The following is a 26,207-nucleotide window of genomic DNA, read 5'->3' on the forward strand; positions in this document are numbered from 1 at the left end:
CTGCTAAGTGGTATCTGCTCACCCCTGCATTACACACTATCATCACATCAACAGAAATGTCATGATGGCAAAGTCATAGGGCTCAAACTCTGCTCCTTCAAATCAAATCATGTATCACCATCCATGCATACGATACTTATCCTATTATATGCTGTTACATTAAAGATAAAATCTGTAAATACCATGTTCTTAATTGTGCTATAGTAATCAGCACATTGTTCAATAAAAAATCCAAAAAAATCAGTAGCAACCATGAAAGTGTGCATGTAGGACAGAAAATACAGTTCTTTTGGGGTCTTTCAACATCAATAAAAACACTTGATGAGAAAAGTAAAGTTGTTGGTGGTTTGTAGATGCACATTGCAAAAGTTATTTTTTGTAAATTTCTACAGGATGGCTACTCTAGGACCTTGATAAAATTTAAGTATAATTCCCGGTTTTCAAGATATCTTGCAATAATATTCCATCTGCCTATAAATCATTCTCCAAAGGACACTAACAAAGCAAACAAACTGAGATAATTCTGTTTTATTTTCCATGCAGCTGTCTTTTCTTTTTCCTACTCAATAAAAAAAAAACTGAAAAACTTCCCTCAACACATTAATAAATATGTATAAATTCAATGGGATTTGGATTAATAAAAGTTGCATTTTTCATGTCTATGAATTCACTAGAATTCATGCATAATTCCCAGAATTCCCGATGAGTAGTCATCCTGTACTAAGTATTTAAAGCAAGTAAATTAAATTATAAATATTTAGGAAGTAGAAAAAAGTAGTAACTATGAATGTGCATTCATAGCACCAAAAGTTGAAATTAGAACACTTCAAAATGAAATCAAAACATTTTATTCATTTAATGCTACATTTAATGTTAAAGAATAATCCACCTTCACACTTGAGCAAACAAATCACAAAAGTTGAAGTTGTTTTCTGAACAACAAGTGTTATACACTTTCAGGTACTTGGTGATTATAATTTGAATCAAATCGCTAGCACCTAACATTTTTCTGATAAAAGGAACAAATTAAATTATAGAACTAAGTAGAGCCAAGGACTCTGCTCCTTTCAGCAGTCTACAGTCTCTTCCTTGTGTATGCACCTACAATACTAACTTCTTGCTTACATTCCTAAAAAGTCTTTTTTTTTTTTAACATACAATCAGGTACCTGTTTCAACAACTCAAGAGCAAAATCTTGCTCTCAGAAACTTTGAAAAATGAACACTAACATATTAAACGCAAGCAACTTTAAAAAATGAACACTAACATATTAAAAGCAATCAAAAGCAAGTAAATTAAATCAAATATTTAGGAAGTAGAAAAAAGTGGTAACTATGAATGTGCATTCATAGTACCAAAAGTTGATATTAGAACACTTCAAAATGAAATCAAAACATTTTAAATCACAAAAGTTGAAGTAGTTTTCTGAACAAGTGTTATACACTTTCAGGTACTTGGTGAATATAATTTGAATCAAATCGCTAGCACCTACAATACTAACTTCTTGCTTACATTCCTAAAAAGTCTTTTTTTTTTTAAACATACAATCATGTACTTGTTTCAACAACTCAAGAGCAAAATCTTGCTCTGAGAAACTTTAAAAAATGAACACTAACATATTAAAAGCAATCAAAAGAATAACATATAATTACTGGAACACTTTTTGGTGATACCCTGAGAATAATTTCTTTGGTTACAATCCTAATAGGATTGTTTCTGTGCCACAAATCAGCTCTCAGGCATTCAATGACGAAAGCCTGCATACTCGCAAATGTTACCAAAGAATACACTATGCAGCTTCCGTGAGCGCTGAAGCTGAATAACAGCTACTCCATCGTCTTCACTTGCATATTCCACCTTAGCTAGCTGAAAAGAACAAGAGACAATTTGAATCAACTTCAGAAGTAATGTAATTGTAAAATCTTTTGGAACAATAAGCTTTTTTGTAGACCATCGATATGAATGTATAGCCAAACTCCAAATTAGACATCTCAGTTTTAACCTTTTGCAGACAGCTGGTTTCAAAGGAAACCACAACCATGTGGTAGAAATTAACAAATCATTACTTGAAAACTTCAGATGATAATTCAGTTCCATCTTTTGCATTTATTTATACACATATGGAGGTATGGAATGACAGAACAATATATTTATTAATATTATTTTTAATAAATGCATTTTGAAAATGTCGACCCCTTCCCCCCCCCCAAAAAATGCAATTTCATATTGATGGGGTACTACTCTTCAACCACTACTTTATCTTGATATGTTTTACTTTAACATGTAATAATGAAAACAAATGTTCACAAGATGCAACAATTAGGGGTCCCGTGGGAGACATCCAATTTTCAAGATTACAATTATCTAAAATTAGTTGCATATTTTCCATTTTTTTTTTCCAAAATTGGGAGACAGGGATTACATGTCCTCGAAGAATGGTCTTTTGCTGTGCTTTCCTGCAAATTTGGCACATATGGCCAACGGTACAAGCAATTTACTGTTTCTTTTTTAGAAGATGGCAACACTGCTTTTCTTCAACACCGTTATTATATTTTCCCCCAAATATCTGCCTATTTTCAACATAACTTTGAAAGGTTGTAGGAATATACTAATTCAACATTCTTCATTTTACGTTCACTTTGGTCTATTGTAATGCCACAGGGGCATGTCCAAAATTTTGATTTTCTTCTGCTTTCTTTAGCTGTCATTATTGGGAGGTACAATGTACAAATTTCACATCCCCTAAGAGTCCTGTCATTCCAAGAAAATAAAAAAAATCACCTCTCTACAATAATAAGTTCTCTTGCTACGGGTTATTTTTTAAGTTTGAAAAGTGCACAAGTGGAAACTTTCCACCTGGAGTGACTTGTCCGCTGAAGGCTAAAGGTTTTTCTTTTCTCCTTGAAAATCATTTTATTTTTAACAAACATCAAACAATCACGAATTATATTTGCTTTTAATTCACAAGGAAATTTAAAGTCTCACCCAAGGGTGATCTACAGGGCTAAGTGCATAATGATGTACCATTAACTGATGGCATTAGTATTGGAAAATACCATTTTCAATTTGATCAAAAATACTACTTGACTGGAAAAGATTATCCTGGAAGGTGATAAAATATAACACAACTTTGAAGTATCAGGATTATGTTACAAAAAATTTTAACAAGTAAATATATTTGTAAATAGCCTGTAATTCAGTTCAAAATTCTGCCATTCTGTTATTATTATTATTATGAATTACTTACAATTCATTTGTCATGGTTTTTGTAAAGTAAATGCCACATTGACTGCCACAATAGAAAAAAAAATGTTTCCCTGGATCCATGATGTTTTATTACAAGGTTATAAAAAAACATTGAAAGCAATATCTTTCTTGATGATTAAATGAAAAATTGTTATTTTTTTAAAAAAAAAATTATGCACGTGAGTCATATGCAACTCATGTGGCACTAGAATCATTTATTATGCTGCATTCCACATGAGTTATATTTGGCTCACAGCATATTTATTATATTTTTTCAAGCATTCTTATTGTTTTCTTCTGAGCACTGAGTCTTTTGTTATTTGTAACATGAGACTGCAATATACTATTGCACTGATATCTTTCAAGGAGCTGGCCAAGTGCACAATCGGGAAAAACTTGGAAACAGTTCATGAGTGAAAATGTTTTTTTTTTTTTTGTTAACTTGTCAGATTTAAGTGAAATTTAAAGGCATAAATAAATATAAAAGGAAAAGTTAATGTACATCTATTCATGTGATCCACGCTTGCTTGTATTAAATGTAATAATAACAGCATCACTAAATAAGATTTTTTGATTGATTGAGTTGGTGTTTTAAGTCCACTTTATGCACAGTAATGCTAATCAGGACTGAACCTACAGTTTCAATTGGGATCCGAACCACTATGTGCCTCCACCGGGAATCGAACCCAGGACCCCATAACAAGATTTTTCATGAACGATCTGCATAATTTTGTCCACAGGGCCACTCTTCACATAACATGTATGTTAATGCATGTAGCGCAAGTTGCCGGTGCACTAGGAGGCTCTCAAGGTAAAGAGATGTATGAGTTAAATGCGCTTCATGAGGCCCCTGGCATAAAACTAGCATGAGTTAAATATAAATTATATGGCAGTCAACGTGTTAAATAAGCACTTTGTTTTTCAAACTGGAAATTGCTTAGTTACGTACATTAATTAAGAGGTGAATGAACTCTTCAAGGAACATTTGAAATTTTTTATCAGTAAAATTTCAGTTATCGATATCAGTAAATTTTATGTCTGTAGGTTACAGCTATCGGCAAAAATTTCATCAGTTCACTTTCTGATACCAATAACAAAACTAATTCAAGAAATAACTTATATCTAGTATTACTAAATTCTGTGGAATTTAAACACCTTTTCAAACTTTATTATAGTGTATAAAATAAAATTTGAAGCATAATATATATGGAACAAATATTTCCAAACTTTTGGCAAACAGTAGTTTCCAAATTAACACAATTATCAATTAATGTGTAATCCAAAATAAACATATATCACAAGCCTATATCTTCAAAGTAGCTTCAATGGGATTCATTGATCGTTATTTACTTGTAATAGCAGCCAAGCAAAATTTAAACAGTGTATCACTTCACATTTTTAAAAGCCCATAGTTATTCAAGCGAGAGGAATAAAGTTTCCTATGAAAGGTGTTACATAAAAATCAATGACAATGCTTAATACTTTCTTTAGAGCACATACAGGACATGTATGGAAGAATAAATCAGTTGTTTCAATTGTAAACTCTGGGTACTGGCTCAAGGGCACAAACACCTGAATATGTGAGATTGATGGTTACATTACAAAACAATGAGTAGAGTTTCACTTTGTTTACACAATATCTCGTCAATTAAATAACCATTTCCTCTTTTAAATTACCCTCTTCCCCTTTAAATTTATTAGTTACTTATTAAAACTCGTATGCCTCTTGTGCTGTATATATTATCTAACATTCTCTGCATGCTTTGAATCGAAATTGCAAATGCTAATGGGAATGTTATGTGAAATGCTTCCATGTAAAGTACTCTATGACATAAAAGAATGCTTTAAGATTTTTTGGAATATTTATGCTAGCGAAAATGTTGAAGGAAATGCTTCCTTCTAAAGCAGACCTATGTTAGCCACTCAAAACACTAAGCCATCAAAGCAACTACGCTTAGCTTGTACACAGCTGAAAAGCATAGAAGGGGGGTGCTCTTTATCTTGCTGTGTAGATAATGGTCACACTTTGCTCTTAGAATGACAAATTATTTGAAACTGAACTTGTCATTAGAAACAACAACAATCAAACAATTTGAAAGAGTCCCACAGAAAAAGAAATCACACAATTAACAGAATGAGTCAAAAACAGCAGCTACTTTGTAACTAACCTTTCCCTTGTACCGGCCATGGAGGACCAAAACCTCCTTATTCCTCAATAGTGGAATTACACTCACAAAACAATCTTGGCTGACATCTTTGAAAACACGACCAGCCCGATCCCTCACAGTACAAAGTCCTTCCATATTGTCAGTATGCAAGACAAGAAACTGGAAAAAGAAACACTCAATAAATGCAAGTTAAGATTTAAATACAATGTAAATCAACAAAATTGCCCACAGAACTGTCAAGATATTCTTCCCTTATCATTTCAAACAACTGTCAGTTTCTTTTGAGTTTGTTTTCAAGTCCACTTTATGCACAGAAAGGCCAATTGGGACTAGACCTACAGTTTAAAATCAATCTGAAACATGAAATTTAGACATCGTACTCTTCATTGTATCCAAATGAAACAACACAAGTGGCTACTTTTTGTTCCCATTCCTCCATGATGCCTGCCCTTCTAGTCTTCAAATCTGATTAAGTTTGTTACATTTGCTTACACTACAAAGAACACTGAATATTTGCATTATGCCTAAAGCACATGCAATAGCAAACAAGACAATAAAAAAATAAAGAAAGGTTGCAAAATGCAACACTTATTATTAGTTTGGTGCACAGCTGAATAATATCCGGTTGCCATTTGTGGTGATTAACCAATTTTAATCCTAATTAGGGATGGGACAGATTAATCGGTATTGGCCCATGTAGGCCTATATCAATATGTATACATATCTATAAATGTCTTATAATTTAGTCTGCTCTTCTGTCATTTTGTTACAATTTTTATGGATATAAACATACAGTTTCCTTTTCCTTCTTTTGCATTGCAGTCACCTTGTAACAAACATTTCATAATGAGATCAACTAACCTTTAAGGTTCTTGAATGTCCATTTGGAATTTTATATCATATCCATGGAATATCGGTTATCAGTATCCATAAATTTTATATCAGAACTTTTATCATTGTAGGCCAAAATTTCATCAGTATATCCCTAATCCTAATAAATATGTTGGAAAATTTGCATGTTATCTTAATGCAAGAACATGGGACTATTTGATATTTTAATTTATATTATTGGAAAACTAATATTTAATTTAGATACTCAATGTTATTTCATTAGTGATGAAATTCATGAATCCACAAATACAGTGGAACCTTGATTTGATGTTCCCAGATTTTACATTTTCCCACGTTATACTTGATGGTCCCAACATAGTAAAATGATAATAAATTTTCCTCGATTTTACATTTTTTCAGCATGGGCCCCTGAAAAATGTAAAATCAAGGTTCCCTTGTAAATGTCAGCTTTACAGCACCAACAAATTTGTGTTGCATTGCATGCACCTCTGTCAAGACATCACACAAGTTATATTTATAGAAATATACTATTTCTTAGTACTCACTTCCTCTCCAAACAAACGCCCTCCAACACATGATCGGCACATGCATATGACAATTATACCGGGCACCATCCATGCATGCCTGACTGGACGACCCATCCTGTAATAACAAAGTTACTAATCAAGTGTGTGTGTGTGGAAAAAAATTATACTACCCAAGTGAAGGCACTTTTTGTTCAAAATATGTAATATGTATGTTGTTCCTTGTGCATTGGAGAGAGAGTCTCCATCTCAGCTATAAGGAAGGCTACACGATCAGCATCACGCTTGTTACGTGACACTGAAAAGCATAAAATATTCATTTTGTTGTATTTTCAATGTTGCTAAATATCACAGCACTGAATTAAACCATGCATCCAATGACCTTGTGTACGTGTCCACATTTGTTTTCCCCCCCTGTAGGCAGTGTGTGAATAAACACTAAAAAGTACATTAAATTCTTTACTTTTGTAAACATTTTCATTATACAAGACCAAAGCCATAGCTGGAGGGAGCAGTCAGGGTGGTCACTTTGGGTGCTTGGTAAGAGGGTACCAAATTAAAAAAAAAGAGAGCAAAAAAATAAGGAAATTATATGATAATGCACCCATGAAAGTCTTGGTGCCCTCTTAACTTAGTCCTGATATCATTTTGCGAAGAAATAGAAACCTGTTCAGATAAATCTCTTCCTTACACAAGTTTTCATTCATAGTAGCTACGAACGTGCTAAGTCATTCTTATGATGTAATTAATAAATACAATAATTTTAATTTCATGTTAGTTCATTAAAAGCAGATATTTGTAAATAACAATGTAAATTTGCCTGTTTTTGACCAACTTCCCCTGTTGTAACTATATTATCCAACAAATATCAATCTCTATTTTTTTTACAGGTACCCCCTCATAGAGTACCTTTTATGCCACACCAGAGATATTATGGCCCAAATTTTGGAACAAAATGAAAAACTAGCATTTTTAAAGAGCTATAACTCGGAGAGGAAACCAGTAACAGAGCTCAAATATTTTCTGCTAAAACTTTGGATGTATGTGTTTTCCCTAAAAAAAAAATATATAGTTCTGATATTATATTTCCCCACTAAAAAAAAATCCTAAACTTTGATTCTTCTTCAAAACTGAGAATCAGATTTGGAACCCACATTTCAGCCATTTGCAATAGAGATGGTGAAAAAAGGTACAGAAAAATGTAGCTTGAAATGTACTGAAAATGACATTTTTACCCTATCCTTTTATCCTCTCTCTTAGCCAGTTATCATAATTATCACAACTGTCTGCAAAAGTCAAAACTTAAGGTAGTCATGAAACAAAAATTGCCTCTATCGAACGATCCAGAATAGCAGCCAATGGGCACTGCTGCTTCAGTCATGCGAGGCTGCTGGTTTCCCATCATCCATAGTGGCAGCATGACCAACTTGAGATCGGATGAGCTTTGTGCTCGGAACTGGAATGTCTACATTTTGTATAAAAATGCACAATTTTCTTACTCCTGTTATTATCTACCTTATTCTGTGTAAGGTGAGTGATATATATATACATATTTTCTGAAATTTCAACTTTACATTGATGTAAGACACACATCACAATTTTGTTTCATAACTGCGGTCACAATAATTGAAGCTACTCTTTACAATGGAAAATTCAATGCATTTGAATAGGTGAAAAACACATTTCCACTTTGTTTAGACTAAATATGTGCTCCGTTGGCTGCTGTGATGTCACCACTAACATCGTTCATTTTTATTTTTTTGACCGTTTGGTATGGATTGACCTATATGCACTTCGAACTTTTCTTCAAAACAGTTATGTTCCGTGAACTTTCGTTGGGCAGAGATTTCATACAAGGTTGATATGTTTGCAACACCTTCCTTATAGAATCAGGGAGTTTTTTTTCTGAATATCAAAAAGAGTGAGTAAAAATTAAATGAAAACAATTGCATACATCAAGCAGGGGGGGGGGGTCCATGAAATTCGGAAAAGAGGGCACCAAGAACTATTTTGGACCTTTGAATAAAACTCTCTAGCAATGGCTTTATGTAAGATACATAAAATGAGTGTATAATTTCAAACATTCTTTACGTGTGTGCAACAGCATTTGATATAACTACAAAAATATAAGTATATTCAATTAAGACCTGATTAAAATGTGGCCAACAGTGCATCCACAGTTGGTCACTAAGGAGTCATTCCATGCCAAATCAACACAGATATGTGCAATTTCCAACCTGACCATCTCCGATTTTCATGAAATTTGGGGAGTTGAAACTATGCATGGAACTTAGTAACTATGAAAATTTTTAGTCTCGTGCTTCTTGTAATTGTTAAATTATTCAAGGTCAAAGTTAGCAGAAATTGCCCTTTTTGAGCCCGCTTAGCTTTACTAAATGTGCTGTAACTCCGCCACTATTTTGCCTAGAAAGCTCAAATAAAGCTTATTGTACAAGGAATTGAACAAGCTTTCCAGTGATATATAACAAGCACACCTTTCGATAAAAATATAATTTTGTCACATGACCTTGACCTTTGACATTGAATATCTCAAAACATGTCATCACCAAAAATCGTGAAAAAAATATGTTTGGTCCCTCATTCCATACTGTAAAACGTATCAGAAACTCATTCTGGGACTGCAATGGGATCAGAAGATACAAAATATTATGTGTAACTATGTGACTTATAAAAGCCTCATTACATGAACTATGACGAGTCAAAAGTCCCTTAACACCCTTTACAAAATGTAAAGGAGTTATCCTGGTCATGAAAGAAATAAGTTAAGCACAGGGAGATCCCCAACTGTGTGTGTCAAGCGCAGGTCCGGCACATTGTTGACCGCCATATTGAATTCAACGCAAAAATTTCAAAAGAAAGGTGGTGATGTGATATATCAAATCAGGCTAGAACTTCACGAGAAATGAAGCAGCGAAGGTTTATCCAAAGTATCTTTAACCAGCAAAAAGTTATTACTGCATGCTTGTAACCATTTTCTCCTTTTCGAGGTGTTAAAAACAAAGTTTTAAGAATGCTCCTAACGTGTTAGGAACTCGTCGAGATCACGCGGACATCTTGGGAGAGAAAGAAGTATACGTACCATTGCATATGATTATAATCAGCTACAGTCACCAAATACTTGAATAGTGGAGAATATTGGGAAAAGTATCTCAAACAATTACGTGACACTTCCTTTTTAATGAAAAATTCTTCAGTGACGAGACTAATTTTTATGTTCACGGTAAAGTTAATAAAAATTATATGCAATACCTGTGATTTGATAATCTACAGTAGACAGATCCCAGCCGAATGGTTGTTGCTGGTAAGCTAATGATGTGGTATAGTGTATGGAGAACGGGAGTGGTTGGTCCATATTCAGCAACGGAACCTTAAATGGTGAGGGCTTCTTGGATGTGTTAAGTGAACAGGTTTTTCATCCTTGCTTACGGGACATGGCACTTTTCCAAAGTTTTGAAACAGGACAGTGGGTGACCACACGATGTGAACAATTTGGCAATTTCTTCATGGTAAATTTTTAGGTAGATTAATGGGCAGACGAGGATGTATTAAAAGGCCTGCACATACCCCAGATCTAACATCTTAGGAGGACTTTTACCTTCAGAAACATTTGAAGAGAACAGTGCATGCACTAAAAGTCCCTGATATTGACCATCTGAGAGAAGGCATAGTTGCTGCTTGCGATGATGTTGCACCTGCTACATTGCCAAATTTTCTGTGCGAGTGTGAGAGACGTCAACGAGTGTGCTCACAGGAATATTGACAAAACTATGATGTGCATATATCGTAAGTGAAAGATATGTGTATAACGTTTTGCTGCCTAAAAATAAGTTAGAAAAACCTTCATCATTTCATTTCTCGTGAAGTTCTAGCCTGATTTGATATATCACTTCACACCCTTCCCTTTGAAATTTTTGCGTTGAATTCAATATGGCGGTCAACAATGTGCCGGACCTGCGCTTGACACACACAGTTAGGGATCTCCCTGTGCTTAACTTATTTCTTTCATGACCAGGATAACTCCTTTACATTTTGTAAAGGGTGTTAAGGGACTTTTGACTCGTCATAGTTCATGTAATGAGGCTTTTATCAGTCACATAGTTACACATAATATTTTGTATCTTCTGATCCCATTGCAGTCCCAGAATGAGTTTCTGATATGTTTTACAGTATGGAATGAGGGACCAAACATATTTTTTTCACGATTTTTGGTGATGACATGTTTTGAGATATTCAAGGTCAAAGGTCAAGGTCACGTGACAAAATTATATTTTTATCGAAAGGTGTGCTTGTTATATATCACTGGAAAGCTTGTTCAATTCCCTGTACAATAAGCTTTATTTGAGCTTCCTAGGCAAAATAGTGGCGCAGTTACAGCACATTTCATATAGCTAAGCGGGCTCAAAAAGGGCAATTTCTGCTAACTTTGACGTTGAATAATTTAACAATTACAAGACGCACGAAACTAAAAATTTTCAGTTACTCAGTTCCATGCATATTTTTAACTCCCCAAATTTCATGAAAATCGGAGATAGTCAGGTCGGAAGCTGTGTTGATTTCGCATGGAATGACTCTAAGGCAGCTTTCAGACCAAAGTGACACATGACATACAACATGGGAATTTCACACCAAAGCGACACGACATGAGCCGCTGCGATCGGTTAAAAAAACATTTGACTGTACATGTGTGATGAACAGACTGAGGCAATGCAGCTTGTCACGTCAGTTCAGTATGAAAGGTTACATCTATTTCTGAAGGTCTGTTTCCAGTCACGAACTGCTTTCCACTTTGGCCAGAAAGTTGCCTACCACCCATCAGTGAATGATCAGAGAGAGAGAGAAAGAGAGTTTATCAGAGCTAAAGAGTGACTTTGCAGCAATTTTAGGCCATTGACACTGCACAAGGAAGTTTCAAGAGGCAGGCATTTACATGAAAGGCTTCTTGACAATCCACCATTTTTCAGGACTTGAAGTTTGGCACCCAGGAAGTATGAGCGAGTTTGTCAAGTGTAGTCAAGGAGAAGGTCCTGATTTACTTGGAGGAGTAGGCCCTAGTCATGCCCTTCTGCTGTTACCGTCAGTGCCAAAAGAGGTACTATTCACATGGAATAAGTGACCAGTCAGGTACCCAACTCATGCTCTCTCTCACTCTCACTCTCTCTCTCTCCCTCCCTGCCAGGCAAGGAATAAATGAATGTCTTAGAGACCCCTTTAGTTTCCCTGACTCACCCCAAATTGTGGACATTTGACATTTGCACAACCAAGTACTTGTGAGGACTCATTTTTCTATTATTTATTTATTCTTTTTGAAGCGTATGCAGGTTAACAATATCTGTGTGTGTGTGTGTGTGTTTTTTTAAAAAGAAAAGACAGAAGTACAAGAGCGGATAAATTAAAATTATCATTTCAATTCTACCTATAGACTACAAATACTCACACAGCTCCTACAACACTCCGTAAGCGTTTGGTATACAAAGTACTCACACTTGGACCTGTATCTTCATCACTTAAAACAAAAACAGTACATACTTTATTTACTGTAAGAAAAATAGAAACTCGGACATTTTTTGTATAAAACATTTCAAAGAACGTAAAATATTCAATTAAAATAAGAGGGTTGTCCAGAAAATAAGTTCCATTGGGCTATTAAGAAAAAAACGAATATATTTACAAAGCATTTACAATGCCATTTGATGTAGTCATTGATTCTTTTGAGTAGTAAGAATTCCATTTACTTAGAGTGGGATTGTTACAACCCACAAGTCTATGGCTGTACATACTGTATATTACTTTTCGGCACAGTTGAGTCACTTGTCATGGCAGGACACTAGTTTTTGTACGCATTAACAGTAGATCCACTCTGTGTTCATCATGTATATTCCAACATCCTTCATTGAAGAGTCATGGACATTTCTGTAACACTGAATCACTCACAGTATGTTCTCCATGCACCTCATGCCAACCTCCATGGCAGTGTTTAGCACAGCATGCTATGATGCCGGTTGTCCCGGGTTCAAATCCCAACCTGGCATGAGTGTTCTTTGTGAATGTCCATTCATTAATTTCATCTTATCATCCATCAATCATCCTCATCTTCATGATTAGTCAATCCATGTACCTCACAAACTTTACTATGAAGTTCAGCTGGTTTCATGTTTGTTGCATTCAAGAAACTGATTACAGACAAAATTTCAATGCAGCAGGCTCCTCTATTTACTTAAACATTATAAACACACGTCATGATATGCAAATGCTGTTTGAATGTCTGCAAATGGTGTTCATGCCTTGCCAAATAATCAACATTTTGGCATGCATGTGTACACATGGCCACAGTGGCAATATTTGTAAATGGAACTTATTTTGTGGATATCCCTAATAGTTACTAAGTAAATAAAAAACTTATAATAAAAGCAAACTCAGAAACTGAGAAGAGAAATCAGACACATACCTGCAACATTTAGGTTTGAACTAGTGTTGTTTTGCTTTGTGTTTTTCCTTTGTTGGTTTTATTGACTTCTCTTTGACTGCTATATTCCCCTATATACCATTCATCTACAAAACACCACCCATACTGAAGAAAAGATTCTCTAAGGCTATTGACCAGGTGAGCTGTGAAATAGATTCGAAGCTTCTGAGAGCTAAGTCACTCTCATCTTCAGGATAGAAGTGCAGTGTTGATCGCCAACTAAGTTTACGTGTGTTCCAGAGATGGAGGTTCCCGGTGAAGATTGCTTACCAATTGGGAGCTGTGTTTGCTGTGTCCACGCTGCACACAGCATCTTCACTGGGAATCTCCATCTCTGAACACACATAAACCGAGTTGACGCTCAGCACTGCACTTCTACTCTGAAGATGAGTGTGACTTTAGTTCTTGGAAACTCAGAATCTAATCCACAACTCACCTGGTCGATAGTCTGAGAGAATCTTTTCATCATTCGTCACCAGGAAAGCTTCAAGACTTACCACCCATATTGTGTAATATTCTAAAAAAATCAATTTAGCAATAAAGCCAACTATAAGACATGAGTGCATTGAAGTGGATACATTAAAACTCACTAGTTCCGTGCAAAGCTAATGGAGCAGTTACATTGACACCAGGTGTGCATAAACCCCAGAACAGATCTATCTACAAGGAATAGCACCTAATATAATTTGCATAATTCTTGACCAACAAGCTGTTGCATGTTGCATAAGCAGGCTTATTTCAAGAAAACTCAACGAGTTACAAATTCTGAAAGGTCCTTTCATTACCTGCCAGTTGTTCTAGAACTAAGAAGTCACATGGAACACTGTTTAGTTGCAAGTTCCACCTGCTGTGTGACATACCAATGGTTATAACTCAAGTTCTTCTACAGAGCCCAATGGAGTCTGTTCAAAGCATTGGATTGTGATGAAACTTTGTATAAAGGCTATGCTGACCATGGGGAAGCAAATGGTGATGTAAAATATAGTTCAAATTTTAAACACCAGTAGGAAATGTGGCACTGAATTCTGGTGTACAGTGAACATCATCTTGCTGCTGAATCATTGATTATACTGTCTTATGCGTTCAAAGGGTCATTCACGTTGACAACATGAATACTGCTGCACAAAATAAAAATAACATGTCTGACTTCTGGTTATTTCAGTGGCACATTTCCACCTGGTGGTGAAAATTTGAACGATCTTATTTTTTCACCATCATCTCCATAGCCTCAATACTGAAATCTGATGCTTCGAACAGGCTCCAGAAGGCTTCGAGTCTGGGAACTGACCACTCGGTACATGATTCACTTCAACACAAACAGTGACTGCATTGCACGTGACCCTGGTCAGTATTTAATTGTAATTTGCTCGTTATCAGCAAAATAATTGGGTCTTTGAAAGCATAGCAAGTTGTGCTGAAACCTGTAGACCATCTGGGGCTTGGAGAAGCAAAAACCAAGCAGACTTGTCAGGCAAGACGAAAACTTGGCTCAGTGACCCGGCAGGTCAAGCTGAGCCTAGGAGAAATCAGCATATTTGAGGACTCTAACTGATATACTAATAAATAACAAATTTCAGTTCATGTATGTATTTGTTAAAAAATTAAAATTGTATGGAAGAACTAAAACTGTCATAATGGAAGGGAAACAGCACAACTACGGACTAAACAAAATTCACACATATATCACAATACATACATAAAAAATATTAGTCATGCATTGTACTTGTGTGACAAAAACTTAAACAAAATTATCTCACGTTTTCCGCAAAGCTGTTTCACATTAATTTCTATTAATTTCGGTAGCCACTGCCACCATCCTCGTTCGAATTCCAACGAGAATGGTGGCAGTGGCTACCGAAATTAATAGAAAATAATGTAAAACAGCTTCGCGGAAAAAGTGAGTACCTTAATTATCTATTACCGCATCTCCCATTCCTATAATATGAAAATGATCTCTTTTGTAAAAATATTAAATAACTCTTCTGACAAAAAATTCCTTTGCTTAAGGTTTTTGAGTCCCAACTTGTGGACCTTTGGCAGCTGTTTCTGAATTTTTCTCTTCTTTCGAAAAACTGCTGATATCACGAAATATGAAAAATTACATGTGTTTAGAATTCCTTCCAGAGCATTCACGTGGTTTGCTTCAACAGTTGCCTAGATATTCTCAATAGATTCATGACTACATAAGCCTATTGTACTATTTAATATCTACACAACATCAAAAGCAAACCACACCAAGTTTCATGTGAATGCTCTAGAAGGAATTCTAAGCATACATAATTTTTCACATTTTGGAATAACGGTTTTTCAAAAGGTGAGGTAAATTTGAAAACAGCTGCCCTGGCCATCAGCCAAAGGTCCAGCCATGCCTTAAGGATGGGTTGTTTATGAATGCACTTAATCAAATTCATCAAATCATAATTTATGCTTATCGTCGAGATTAGACAAGTTCAGCAGGAAATTGTACAAAGCAAGAAAAAATAACACACAACACCTTTCCCAAACAATCTATTAGATATCTTGTTGCTGTGAAGCAAGCCCAATGTAGCGTATTTACAAACAGTGCCAGTTGTTTACTAAATTGCTTTGGTGGGAAAAGTGTATGGAGAGACTTTGGGCTGGATGAAAATAGCAGTACCTGGACTTGGGGCAGTAAAAAAATATCAAATGAATTACGGATGGGACAGAATAGTTGATACACAAGGTATACTCTTAACAGTGTAGGCCAATCTGAGTATATGGGTTATCAGCAAAATTGATGATAATTTTACTGATCCCAAGATATCTTGGAAATTCTGCATTTGTTATTATTTTTTTGAATATAAAGGTATAATTCATTTACCTTGAATTTGTAAATTAAAGGTCTAAACATGCAGTTTCGTTTTCTAAGGGAAAATCCACTCCAGTCACCCATGCTTACATGCATTAAGGAAGTGAATAGACAATTTGAATTTTCTGTAATTATATTGGATATGCAAAACATCTGTTATCAGTATAGGCAAATTAAATATTAGTGCATATCTGTAACTGTAAAAATGTCATATTGCTCTGTCTCTAAAATGAATAAAAAATAACTGGACAAAATTGTAAAACAAGGTGAGAGTGAGAATTTTTTCATTGTATGCCATGTGACAGTATTATTCAGGAAAGTGAACCAAGCTGTGCATAAAGCACAAAGATCTTTTAAGATCAGAGCATTTTTATCTGTAAATGTATTGTATCAAACATTGAGTGAAGAGTCGTGTAATGTCTCTGCAGTTGTTGTCAAGTTTAGACTTTCTATGCACGTTCATTTTTGCATTCAAAATTATGCCTAATAATGTGTTTAAAAAAATTCAAATTCTAAGGACAAAGAATTAACTATACTTTGTACTGACTGAACATCTGTACTAAAACAAAACAAAAATATGCCTACACCTAACTGAAAAATATGCATTGCAGGGAAAACATATTACATATTAGTAAAAGAAAGAAAAACTAAGGTAATTTGTATCAACCTTTCATTGAGTGAAAGTGTCATGCAAACAGATTGTGCTTAATGTAATTGTTAGGGGTTATCTAGTATGTTTATCTCTAAACTTCTTCTCTGGCCCTTGATGGATATGCCAATCATCAAAACAAAAATGTAACATACATCTTAGCAAGGTTTTTAGAATGACAATCGAAAACTCACCTGGAAGAAGTTGAAGATGCAGCTGTGTAATTAAAGCAATATGGCTTAAATGACTTCCATTTTACCCATCCCCTGAGGGAAATATCATCCCTTATCATTGAATGGTCATGCCATGGATGATAGTCTTCTTCACTTGAAACAATCACCTCCTCACGTTCTCTTTCTAAATCCACCTCCTCGCGTTCTCTTTCTAAATCCACCTCCTCGTCTTCTCTTTCAAAATCCTCCTCCTCGTCTTCTTTTTCAAAATCCTCCTCCTCGTGTTTTCTTCCCAAATCCTCCTCCTTGTCTTCTATTCCCAAATCCTTCTCCTCATCTTCTCTTTCCAAATCCTCCTTCTCATCCTCTTTTTCCAAATCCTCCTTCTCATCCTCTTTTTCCAAATCCGCCTCCTCAACTTCTTTTACAAATTCCACCTCCTCGTGTTCTCTTTCCAAATCCATACATTGCATTTCAGGCAATGCAGTACCTTCTTCTGCATTTGGGTCAACTACATCTTCATCTCCCCTTTCCACAGGGTCACTGGATATATAATATATATCATTCGGTGCATTTGGATCTTTCAAATAAGTAACCTGGCAATCCGACCCGCTGCTGGCAACAGTTATCCTTTCACTCAACTGCATCACGCTTTCAGCACTAGATATAATGATAATATCAGAACCGATACTGGAATTTAAGCAGTCTTCTACAGGAGGACTAACATTAAGCACGTTTTGGATGATGTCTTCTGCTAATCTTAAAACAAAAAGAGTGATTTTCTTACTTACTGCAGTGAAAACTTGCAAATCCAACGTTTTCAAACACACACAAATGGCTTGAAAAATTAAAATGGAACAGCTGAAGAAAGAAAAGAACTTAATAACAAAAAAACTCAGAATGAATAGAAATCATGCACGTACCTGCAACAGCTAGGTTTCACTAACTACTTACGACCAGTGTAAATTTGTCTTTCACCTATCCTGTGTTTGTTTTGGAACTGATACAATGTATGTAATAAACATTCATTAGATAACTGCAAATGTTTATGGAACAGTTACGATGACAGACTAAATTAGCTGCCAAAATTTATGTATGTATGTATCTGTGTGTGTGAAAAGGGAAGACAAACACATGTCTAAACGAGAATGGAAAGAAACAGTAAATAGTGAAATTCTCAAATTAGCTACCAAATGTTAATTCATTGTCAGTCAGAAAAGAATGGGACTCACCTGATTTGGACATGAAGATCCCATAGCAGAAACTTGGGATATATAGATATGCTGGGCATATTGTCCCTCCTGTCTTAATACATCAACGCCATCTTTCTGGAACTTTATAAGTACCCGACAGCACCAGTCTTTTAGACAACACCGAAAGTGGACAGCTTTCTATTAGTACTTGGGATTGGTAAATTTCTGACTACATATTGGCTCTTTCATGCAGTCAAACAAGGTGTAATCAGGAGGTGCAAGGTTTGGCAAGTATGGAGGATGTTATACCCAAGCTTCTGTAGTTTTGTCCTAGTCTGAGCAGACATATGGGACCTGGCATTATCATGGAAAAAAGACATGTTGGGTCCATTTCCTCAGCCATCTTTGAGGAATTCTTGTGTAAAGACAATGGAGATGGTTGCAGTACAGGTCAGTTCTGATCTTTTCACTGTGTGGGAGCCATTTTGATGACGGCTGGCATTCGGGACGTTTTAACCGATTCCCTTGGTCACTCTCATTTGGATCCAAGAAAGCCTGCATCCAACAAAACACATCTGCTCGGCTAGGAGCATTTCCACACACTGCCTGTAACAGATTCACAATCTCAGATGTTGGTACATCACCTTTCCAGAAAAGTCCACCATTGTTATGTCACATTTCATGATGACACAACAGCATGAATGTGCCTCACTTGTTCACATTACCCCTGACCTCTTGCCTCGTGGCACCAACTCACAGAAAAATTCTGTGCTTCTGCTTGGAGTTATGTGAACTACGGTCGCTTTCTCCTTAATGTAAAGCATGTTACATTCACGAAGTTGGTCTCATTCTTTTCTGACCTCTGTATGTGTGCGTGCGTGTGTGTGTGTGTGTGTGCACAAGAGTGTGTGTGTGCTTGAGAAAGAGATAGGAGTGAAATGGAAAGACAACCAGAAGAACTAAAAATGCTAAAATTGGAAAGAAACAGCAAACATTTAGTGAAATTCACATACATTTAAGAGTAAATACAATATTTGAATACAGTGAAACCGCCATTTACATTTTCCTGCATTGTATATTCAATCTAGATGGTCGCAACATAGCAAAATGTTATAAAAATTACCTCAATTTTACATTTTCCCCATTTTAAGTTTCTCCAGCTTGATACTTCGAAAAAACATAAAATCGAGGTTCCACTGTATTGGTTTGGCAGAAACAAAGATGATTCTAACATACTCATCATTCATCCTTGGTGTCATGATTATCTAAAAGTGACCAAAAACAAGAGATATATATACACTAGGGATGGGACAGATTATTCGGTACTTATTTCACCGATCCGATATGTCAATAAATCTCTCATAATTTAATGCAAAAATTCTGCAATTTTGTTATATTTTTATGGATAATCTCCATGCCATACTTGTTAAAAAAGTAAATGTCTAAATATGCAACTTCTCTTGCACTGCAGTAACTTGGAAAAAATCATTTATTAAGGAGGTCAATGAACTATTAAGGTACCTCAAGGCCTATTTAGAATATTATATCGGATCAGTATTGGTAATTTTTTTATCGGTAGCTCAGTCATCAGGGCATCTGACTACCATGAGAGAGACCCAGATTCAATCCCCGATGGGGGAGAACCGGGATTTTTTCCATCTGTTCAAGCGGCTCTGGCTCCCACCCAGCGTCGTATAAAGTGGGTACCTGGAGAAAACTCTGGGGGGTAAAGGCAGCCAGGGGCATGGTGCTGATCACATCATCCCACCTTCGACCGTGATCAAGAAAGTGTGGAGCCCTAACCCCACACCCCCTATATGCCTTCATGGCGTGGTGCATAGCACTTTACCTTTTACCTTTACTTTATCGGTATCAGCCAAAATTTCATATTGATCCATCCATAATATACACACAAAATTAGGATAAAAAAAATGAAGCTGTTCAAGGTAGATAACAAAGTTCCAATACTTTTCCAGGGAAAAAAATGTGGATTTTTCTCTGACCCACATATGTGTGAAAAGGGTGTAAATGGAAAGAAGGTTTCCATGGATCTCCCCACTAGACTGAGTACCCAATTTATCCTCAAATTCCCTGAATTTTTACTGATTTTCCATGTTTTTCGTCACTTACTGTGTGTACCAAAACATAAGGTAATATTTAGATCTACGTTGGGAGATATTTGGCACCATCAATGTCATCAACCAGTGTTTCGAAATGCAACAGATTCCATTGCTGCATCACTGACTAAGACAGAAGCTGAAAATGAGACAAAACAAGGCTTGGCTCAGTAGTTCAGTTGGTAGAACAATGGCAGAGTCTGACAGAGACCTAGGTTTGGGACCCGGTCAAGGCTGTATTTTTCACTTAACCCTACATTGGCCAAGCCGTAGGGTTGAGATACATGCACCTAAAATTGTTTATTTTCTGGGAAGCTATTAGGCATGTGGGTCTAAGCTTCTCGGTAGCTTTTTCTCTATATATATCTGAATACAGACAACTACAGTCTCTGCCTAGTTGCCCTTCATGCCCTGGGCTTAGTAAGCTGTTTGGATCAGTGGGATACAGAGCAATCAATTTCAATTGGGTTAGTGGTAACACAGTCTGAATGGACCCTTTGAATCTGGAAAGACACTGAATTAATTTGTTCCAAAATCTGCAGCAGCGAGTGTAAATGCACTGAAGACAATGATATCAGTGATACAGCAATGAGAAACTGATTCAGAGACTGAACTGGAATGTGACAAGTGCAGTGAACAAAAATGTAGGCAAAGTTCCCTGTGCATATAGCACCATGCCATGAAGGCACATGTAAGCGATGTGGGGGAAGGGTCCCACGCATTCTCGATCTCAGTCATTTTGGAGGTGATGTGATCGGTGCCATGCTTTGGCCACCTATATCTCCAAGGGTAGCCACTGATTTGAAGCTGGGTGAGCCCCGCAGACACTTTATGCACGGACAAGGATGGAAAAATTTCGACCTTATATCGCCCACCCCATGAATCAAACCTGGCTTCCCTGTGTGGCAGTCAGATGCCATACCAACTTGACCAGTGGGGCTCCTCGAACAGCAGACACATATAAATAAATGTAAGGTGAAAATAAATATCTCATGTAGGCCTAAAGAAATGTTTCAAAGATGTATAAGCATCATCATATGTAAGTCTACAATAAAAGTGAAAATTAAGAAGTAAATTAAAAAGTAAACATGAATATATTTGTAAAACTGCACTAGTATCTCGAAGATACAGTGTGACCGATCATGTTACTTTTCCAGGTGCCACCGATGAAGGGTTACATTTCTGCAATGTTTGCTGTTGTTTTAAGTCGACTTTATGCACAGATAGGCTGAACATAGAGTAATGGACATACTAAAATGGACCACATGAAAATCATGACAGGCTGGATGTGGACAATGGTTATGGGTTCGCTAAAGTAATTTTGATTTCTGTGGCAATCACGCAAACACAAATAAAATGAACATAAATCTTAGCAAGGGTTAAGAATAAAAATTGAAACTCACCTAGAAGGTTCATTTGAAGATGTACTGCACTCTGCTTGATTTGACCGAATACTCACTTTGGCATCAATATTCGGATCAGTATGCTTCCTCTTTGCAGTTCTTTTGATGTTCACAGATGTTTCCGGAGAATCAGATGAATCGGCAGATTGCTGATCTTGTGCCCGTTTTACTCCTCGCATCTTAATAGGCTCAAAAGAAGTGTCATCTTCAGATTTTGGTTTCACAGTAGTTTCTTCACATTCTGCAGCCAACATTTGTGCAAGCTTTGAAGAGGAAGAGGAAGCTCCACTTTGATCAAAGCGTCCTAAATCAATAAAATCATTGCTTTCCGGGGTCATGACCGACTCTGTATATTCTCCAAGAGAAGAACTAACAGGTTCATTCCCCTCCAGTAACACATCAAAACAGTCAAGTATGACATCTTCAGGAACAGTTTCAGATATAGAATCAGTATCCACTCCATGAGTTGAATTAGCATGTTCATCTTCTTTTGCACCTTTCATTTTTAAGAAAGTGCTATTTTCTGCCTTTAATGAATCAAGCTCTTCTGCACGTCTTTCCAGTTCCAAATTACGATTCTCATCATCAATGCAAACCTGTGGTTCATCCTTCCTTATCAAGACACGATCATCTGTGGTATTTCCAATGTCTGAAGTATGTTGATCATCAAGATACAATTCATACCTTTTCTTATCTAAAAAAGAAAAACAAGAAAAGGGAACTGAATTATAATAATTTCTAATTATATCTGTTGGTGATTTATCCCCCCCAGATATAAAATTTAGGATCAATTTTTTGTAAAAAAAGTTTATGATCATTTAAGATCCACATTTCCTGAACACTCCCTCCCTAAATTCAACATCAACACTCCCTTATGGAAATGTCTGGGTAAGGTTTTCAGATCTGTCAAAGATACTACAGTGGAACCCCGATTTTATGTTCCTCAGTTTTACATTTTCCTACATTATACATTCAATATTCATGGTCCCAATTGAGCAAATTGCTATAAAAGTTTCCTCGATTTTACATTTTCCCACATTTTTTTTTTTCAGATTGGTCCCCTGAAAAATGTAAAATCGAGGTTCCACTGTATAAGAATTTAAGCTCAACCTGCTTCTTCATCTAAGGTGTAAGGGAAAACCTTCTGTTAAGACACTCAAAGACAACCTCACATGCCTGTAGCTGGTTTCTGAGACACACGAGTCTCTGCCATCTGGACCCACGGCCAGGATAATCCTCTGTGGAGTCATGTTGTCCTCCATTTGTCCCTGTGTGTTGAGTGCCCCCTTACAGCCTTAACTTTTAATGGGTAAGGAGTAAGCCTGAGTCGATGCCACTTTGAAACACGATCATGGAAACAAGGCTAAATGGTGTTATAATTGGACATTTTCCAAGGCTGATTAGGAAAATTAACAACTGGAAGGACTTGAAGAGGATAAAAATACACAAAGAGGAACAAGAGACGTTTCTGAGAAAATGTTTGGGGAGAGGCACAGCGCCGAAAGGATTAAAAATAAGTAAGAAAGGAGTGGTTTGCAACACGAGGAGATGGAAGATATTGGTTCAGAAAATGGAAAAAGAACTCATTTGGAATGAAATAAGGGCAAGAAGAAATGAGTTAAAAATAATAAAGGAGGACCTGACAAGAATCTATTGAAGATGGGCTCACCATGAAAAGCTGGCAGGAGAAGTTTAGAGAGAAAATAAAAATAAAGTTGAAGAAGAAAGCAGAGGGACTAGAATGGAAAGAGGGAAGAAGAGAAGAAGAGGATACCAGAAGAAGAGTTGTGGTAATAGGGAATGTTCAGCTATCAAAAGAAGAGGAAGCTTTTTTAAATCTAGGAAGGGGTTCCAAAGCTAAAGAAAGAAACTTGGACTATGAAGAAGTTATATATGACATTGAAGAAGCAGTGCTCCATTTAAAACAAGAACCAGAAAAAGACAAGATTAGAAGGAGAACAGCAGCTATATTGAACAAAGAAATTGAAAAGCAGGGTAAAGTAGATAATTTGAGTCCAAAAGAAAGGGAAGGCATGAAGAAAATCAAGACAAGAAGTGATGTGGTGGTAGTGCAGGCAGATAAGGGAGCAGCGAGCCATTGTGGTGATGGAAAGAGACAGGTACGAGAGGAAGTATGAAGACCTAAAAATGAACAGATATGAGATTTGTGGAACAGAAGAACAAACTATAAGAGAAATGGTCATACAAGACTGTAGGAGGAGAGGATTCAAGAAGTTCATAAAGGAAACAGGAAGACTGCCAAGTTTGAAAGGCTTTCCAAAGATGCACAAAGGGGAGATAAAGTTGAGATCAGTAATGGACTGCAGAAACAATATTTTGGAACCCATGGAAAAGGAATTGAAAAAGTTATTGAAGTGTTAGTAAGACAGCAAGAAAGCAGAGCAGTGAGGAACAGTGAACAAGTGGTGGAACTTATACAAGGACTTAAGTTGAATGGGAAAAAAATGATAATGTTTAGCTTAGACGTGAAGAGTATGTTTCCAAGCATCAAGAGGGGACACATTTTGGGCATTGTGAGAAAGACAATGGGACACGAAATTATAGGAGAATGGGACAGTGAAAAGGTAGTGAAGGCACTGGAAACCATTTGGAACAACGATTACAGTAAAATGGGGGATAATATGATGTTAATGAGTGAAGGACTGAATATAGGCTCTAGCCTAAGCCTGGAATTGGCTGAATTCGTTATGAATGAATGGGAATAGAAAGTGTTCGAAAAAGAGGTGACAATATAATTCTGTTTTGCAGATATGTGGATGATTGTTTTGGCATATGGAAGGGAACGAAGAGGCAGCTCAACATATTTGCCAAATAAATACAACATGTTGAAGAGGAATATTGCTGGAACTTGAAATAGAAGAAGACAAGATAAGCTACCTAGATATATTGATGAAAAGGAAGAGAGGACATGCATCAGACGAAGTGTGCAGCAGGGGTATTCAGTCACAAAAGAAGTGATGTACGTGAGGTGGCAAAAATAAATTTTATAAAGAATATGGAGGATAGAATCAAGAAAATATGCAGAAAAAGAATGTGAAACAGAAGGCAAAATAAATAGCCTATGGAAACAGCTGGAAAAGAATGGCTATGACAAAGAGGATAGACTGGACATACACAGAAGAAGGAAGAAAAGAGGCAGAGGAGAAAAGGAAGAGAAAGGAAAAGAGAGGTGGTTTGGTATAAGGAGTATGGGGAAGACCACAGAAAAGATATGCAAAGTGCTTAGGAAAGTGGGCATTAAAACTTACAGGAAGGGAGGATGAAGCATCTTAAGAATAGCGAAGAATGCAAACAAGAAAAAGGAAAACAGAGAAGAGGAAGGGATTGTCTACGAAGTGAAGTGTAAAGAATGTCAGAGTGTGTACATAGGAGAAATGAAAAAGAGGCTGAAAGACAGGTTGAAAGAACATAGGGATGATGTATGATTTAAGAGAGAGAAATGTGATATTTAAGCACACGAGCGAAACAGGACATGACAGAGTGGGATGAGGCTAAGCAGATAGGAAGGGAGAAGAGAGTACTAGTGAGAAAATGGAAGGAGGCCAAGGAAATAGAGAAGAAAGGGGAAGAAGACACAATGAACTGGAATGGGGGACTGAAGATAAACAAAGAATGGAAGAAGGTGTTAGAAAGAGTGGAAAGGACAAGAGTGAAGGAGGAGAGAAAACGGAAGAGGAATGAAGAAATAAAGGATAAGGAAAAAAGAGCATGAGATAAGGATTTCAACCACCTTCCAGATGAAAGGAAATGTTTATCAGAATGCCTGTCAGAATAAACTACAGTTAACAGGAGAAGGCCACCTGTTGGAACACCTGGATAGGAATGTTCTAGATAAACAACTTTCTAATTATCTTGATTGATTGATTGATTTAGTTTATTTTACTTCCCCTTTTGTGCCTCTTGGCTAATTTGCGAAGATGGGGATGAGTGATGAAATTGATGAATGGACCTTCACAAACAACCAAGCCCGAGTGGGATTCGAACCCGGGACCCTTGGCATTGCATCATGATGTGATAACCACTCAGCCACAGGATCCGGCTCTAATTATCTTGTGTCTGGATGGGAGTTATTTTTGTGTATATATATATCTTCCTGTTTTGTTATTTCATTTGTACTTGGTACAGAGTCTGAAGAAGACCTTGCTAGAAGGTTGAAACGTAACGTTTAGTTTATATTTTTTACAATACGGTAAAATAAATTCTGCCTTGGTCAGCATATTGAGTATGTGTTTATCATGGAAACAAGGCTTCATGGTATTATAATTCTGTGTAAGGTTTGTGTTCTGTGTCTTGTACAAGTGTGTTTGTGGTTGTCCTCTCATCAACTTCATCCTCATCATTGCTATTAGCCAAAGTGGCAAAAAAAAAGCAACATAAATAACCAGAACTAAACAAAAATCTAACTGTTCATCATTATGATCAACACATTTGTCCTAAGACCCGTGACAGGTTAAGTTTCCAGCAACTTTTCACATATACAGACCCAAATGTACATGCAGAATAGTTCCGCTTTAACACTGCCAATTTTCTAACTGTCTGTGATATGA

General features: G+C 36.4%; 2 protein-coding genes across 2 annotated transcripts in view; both read right to left on the reverse strand.

The window, feature by feature from the left end:
• Window positions 1–992: 992 nt before the first annotated feature.
• The window catches only part of LOC145984236 (uncharacterized), a 43,830-nt gene continuing 18,615 nt past the window's right edge, over window positions 993–26,207 (reverse strand). The window contains exons 7-10 of the mRNA XM_083117815.1: window positions 21,640–22,333; window positions 6,812–6,908; window positions 5,415–5,573; window positions 993–1,866 (exon numbers count right to left, since the gene is read on the reverse strand). Of these exons, the coding sequence (XP_082973941.1) occupies window positions 1,744–1,866; window positions 5,415–5,573; window positions 6,812–6,908; window positions 21,640–22,333 (1,073 nt within the window). The 3' untranslated portion in view covers window positions 993–1,743. The remainder of the gene's footprint in view (window positions 1,867–5,414; window positions 5,574–6,811; window positions 6,909–21,639; window positions 22,334–26,207) is intronic.
• LOC145984237 (uncharacterized) lies at window positions 11,346–20,215 on the reverse strand. Its single transcript, XM_083117816.1, has 2 exons — window positions 16,948–20,215; window positions 11,346–12,314 (listed from the first exon to the last, which is right to left on the reverse strand). The coding sequence occupies exons 1-2, from the start codon at window positions 17,571–17,573 to the stop codon at window positions 12,242–12,244; spliced, it is 699 nt and encodes a 232-aa protein (XP_082973942.1). The 5' UTR covers window positions 17,574–20,215; the 3' UTR covers window positions 11,346–12,241.

This window comes from Lepisma saccharinum, chromosome 2, assembly GCF_977018435.1.
Source record: "Lepisma saccharinum chromosome 2, izLepSacc3.1, whole genome shotgun sequence".
NCBI lineage: Eukaryota > Metazoa > Arthropoda > Insecta > Zygentoma > Lepismatidae > Lepisma > Lepisma saccharinum.

Coding starts and splice junctions, on each gene's coding strand:
- LOC145984237 (XM_083117816.1), bottom strand. CDS start 17,573: ATGCAGTTGAGTGAAAGGATAACTGTTGCCAGCAGCGGGTCGGATTGC. Junction 12,315..16,947: donor GCATCTTCAACTTCTTCCAG/GTGAGTTTTCGA, acceptor TTTTGTTTTAAG/TGATGAAGATACAGGTCCAA.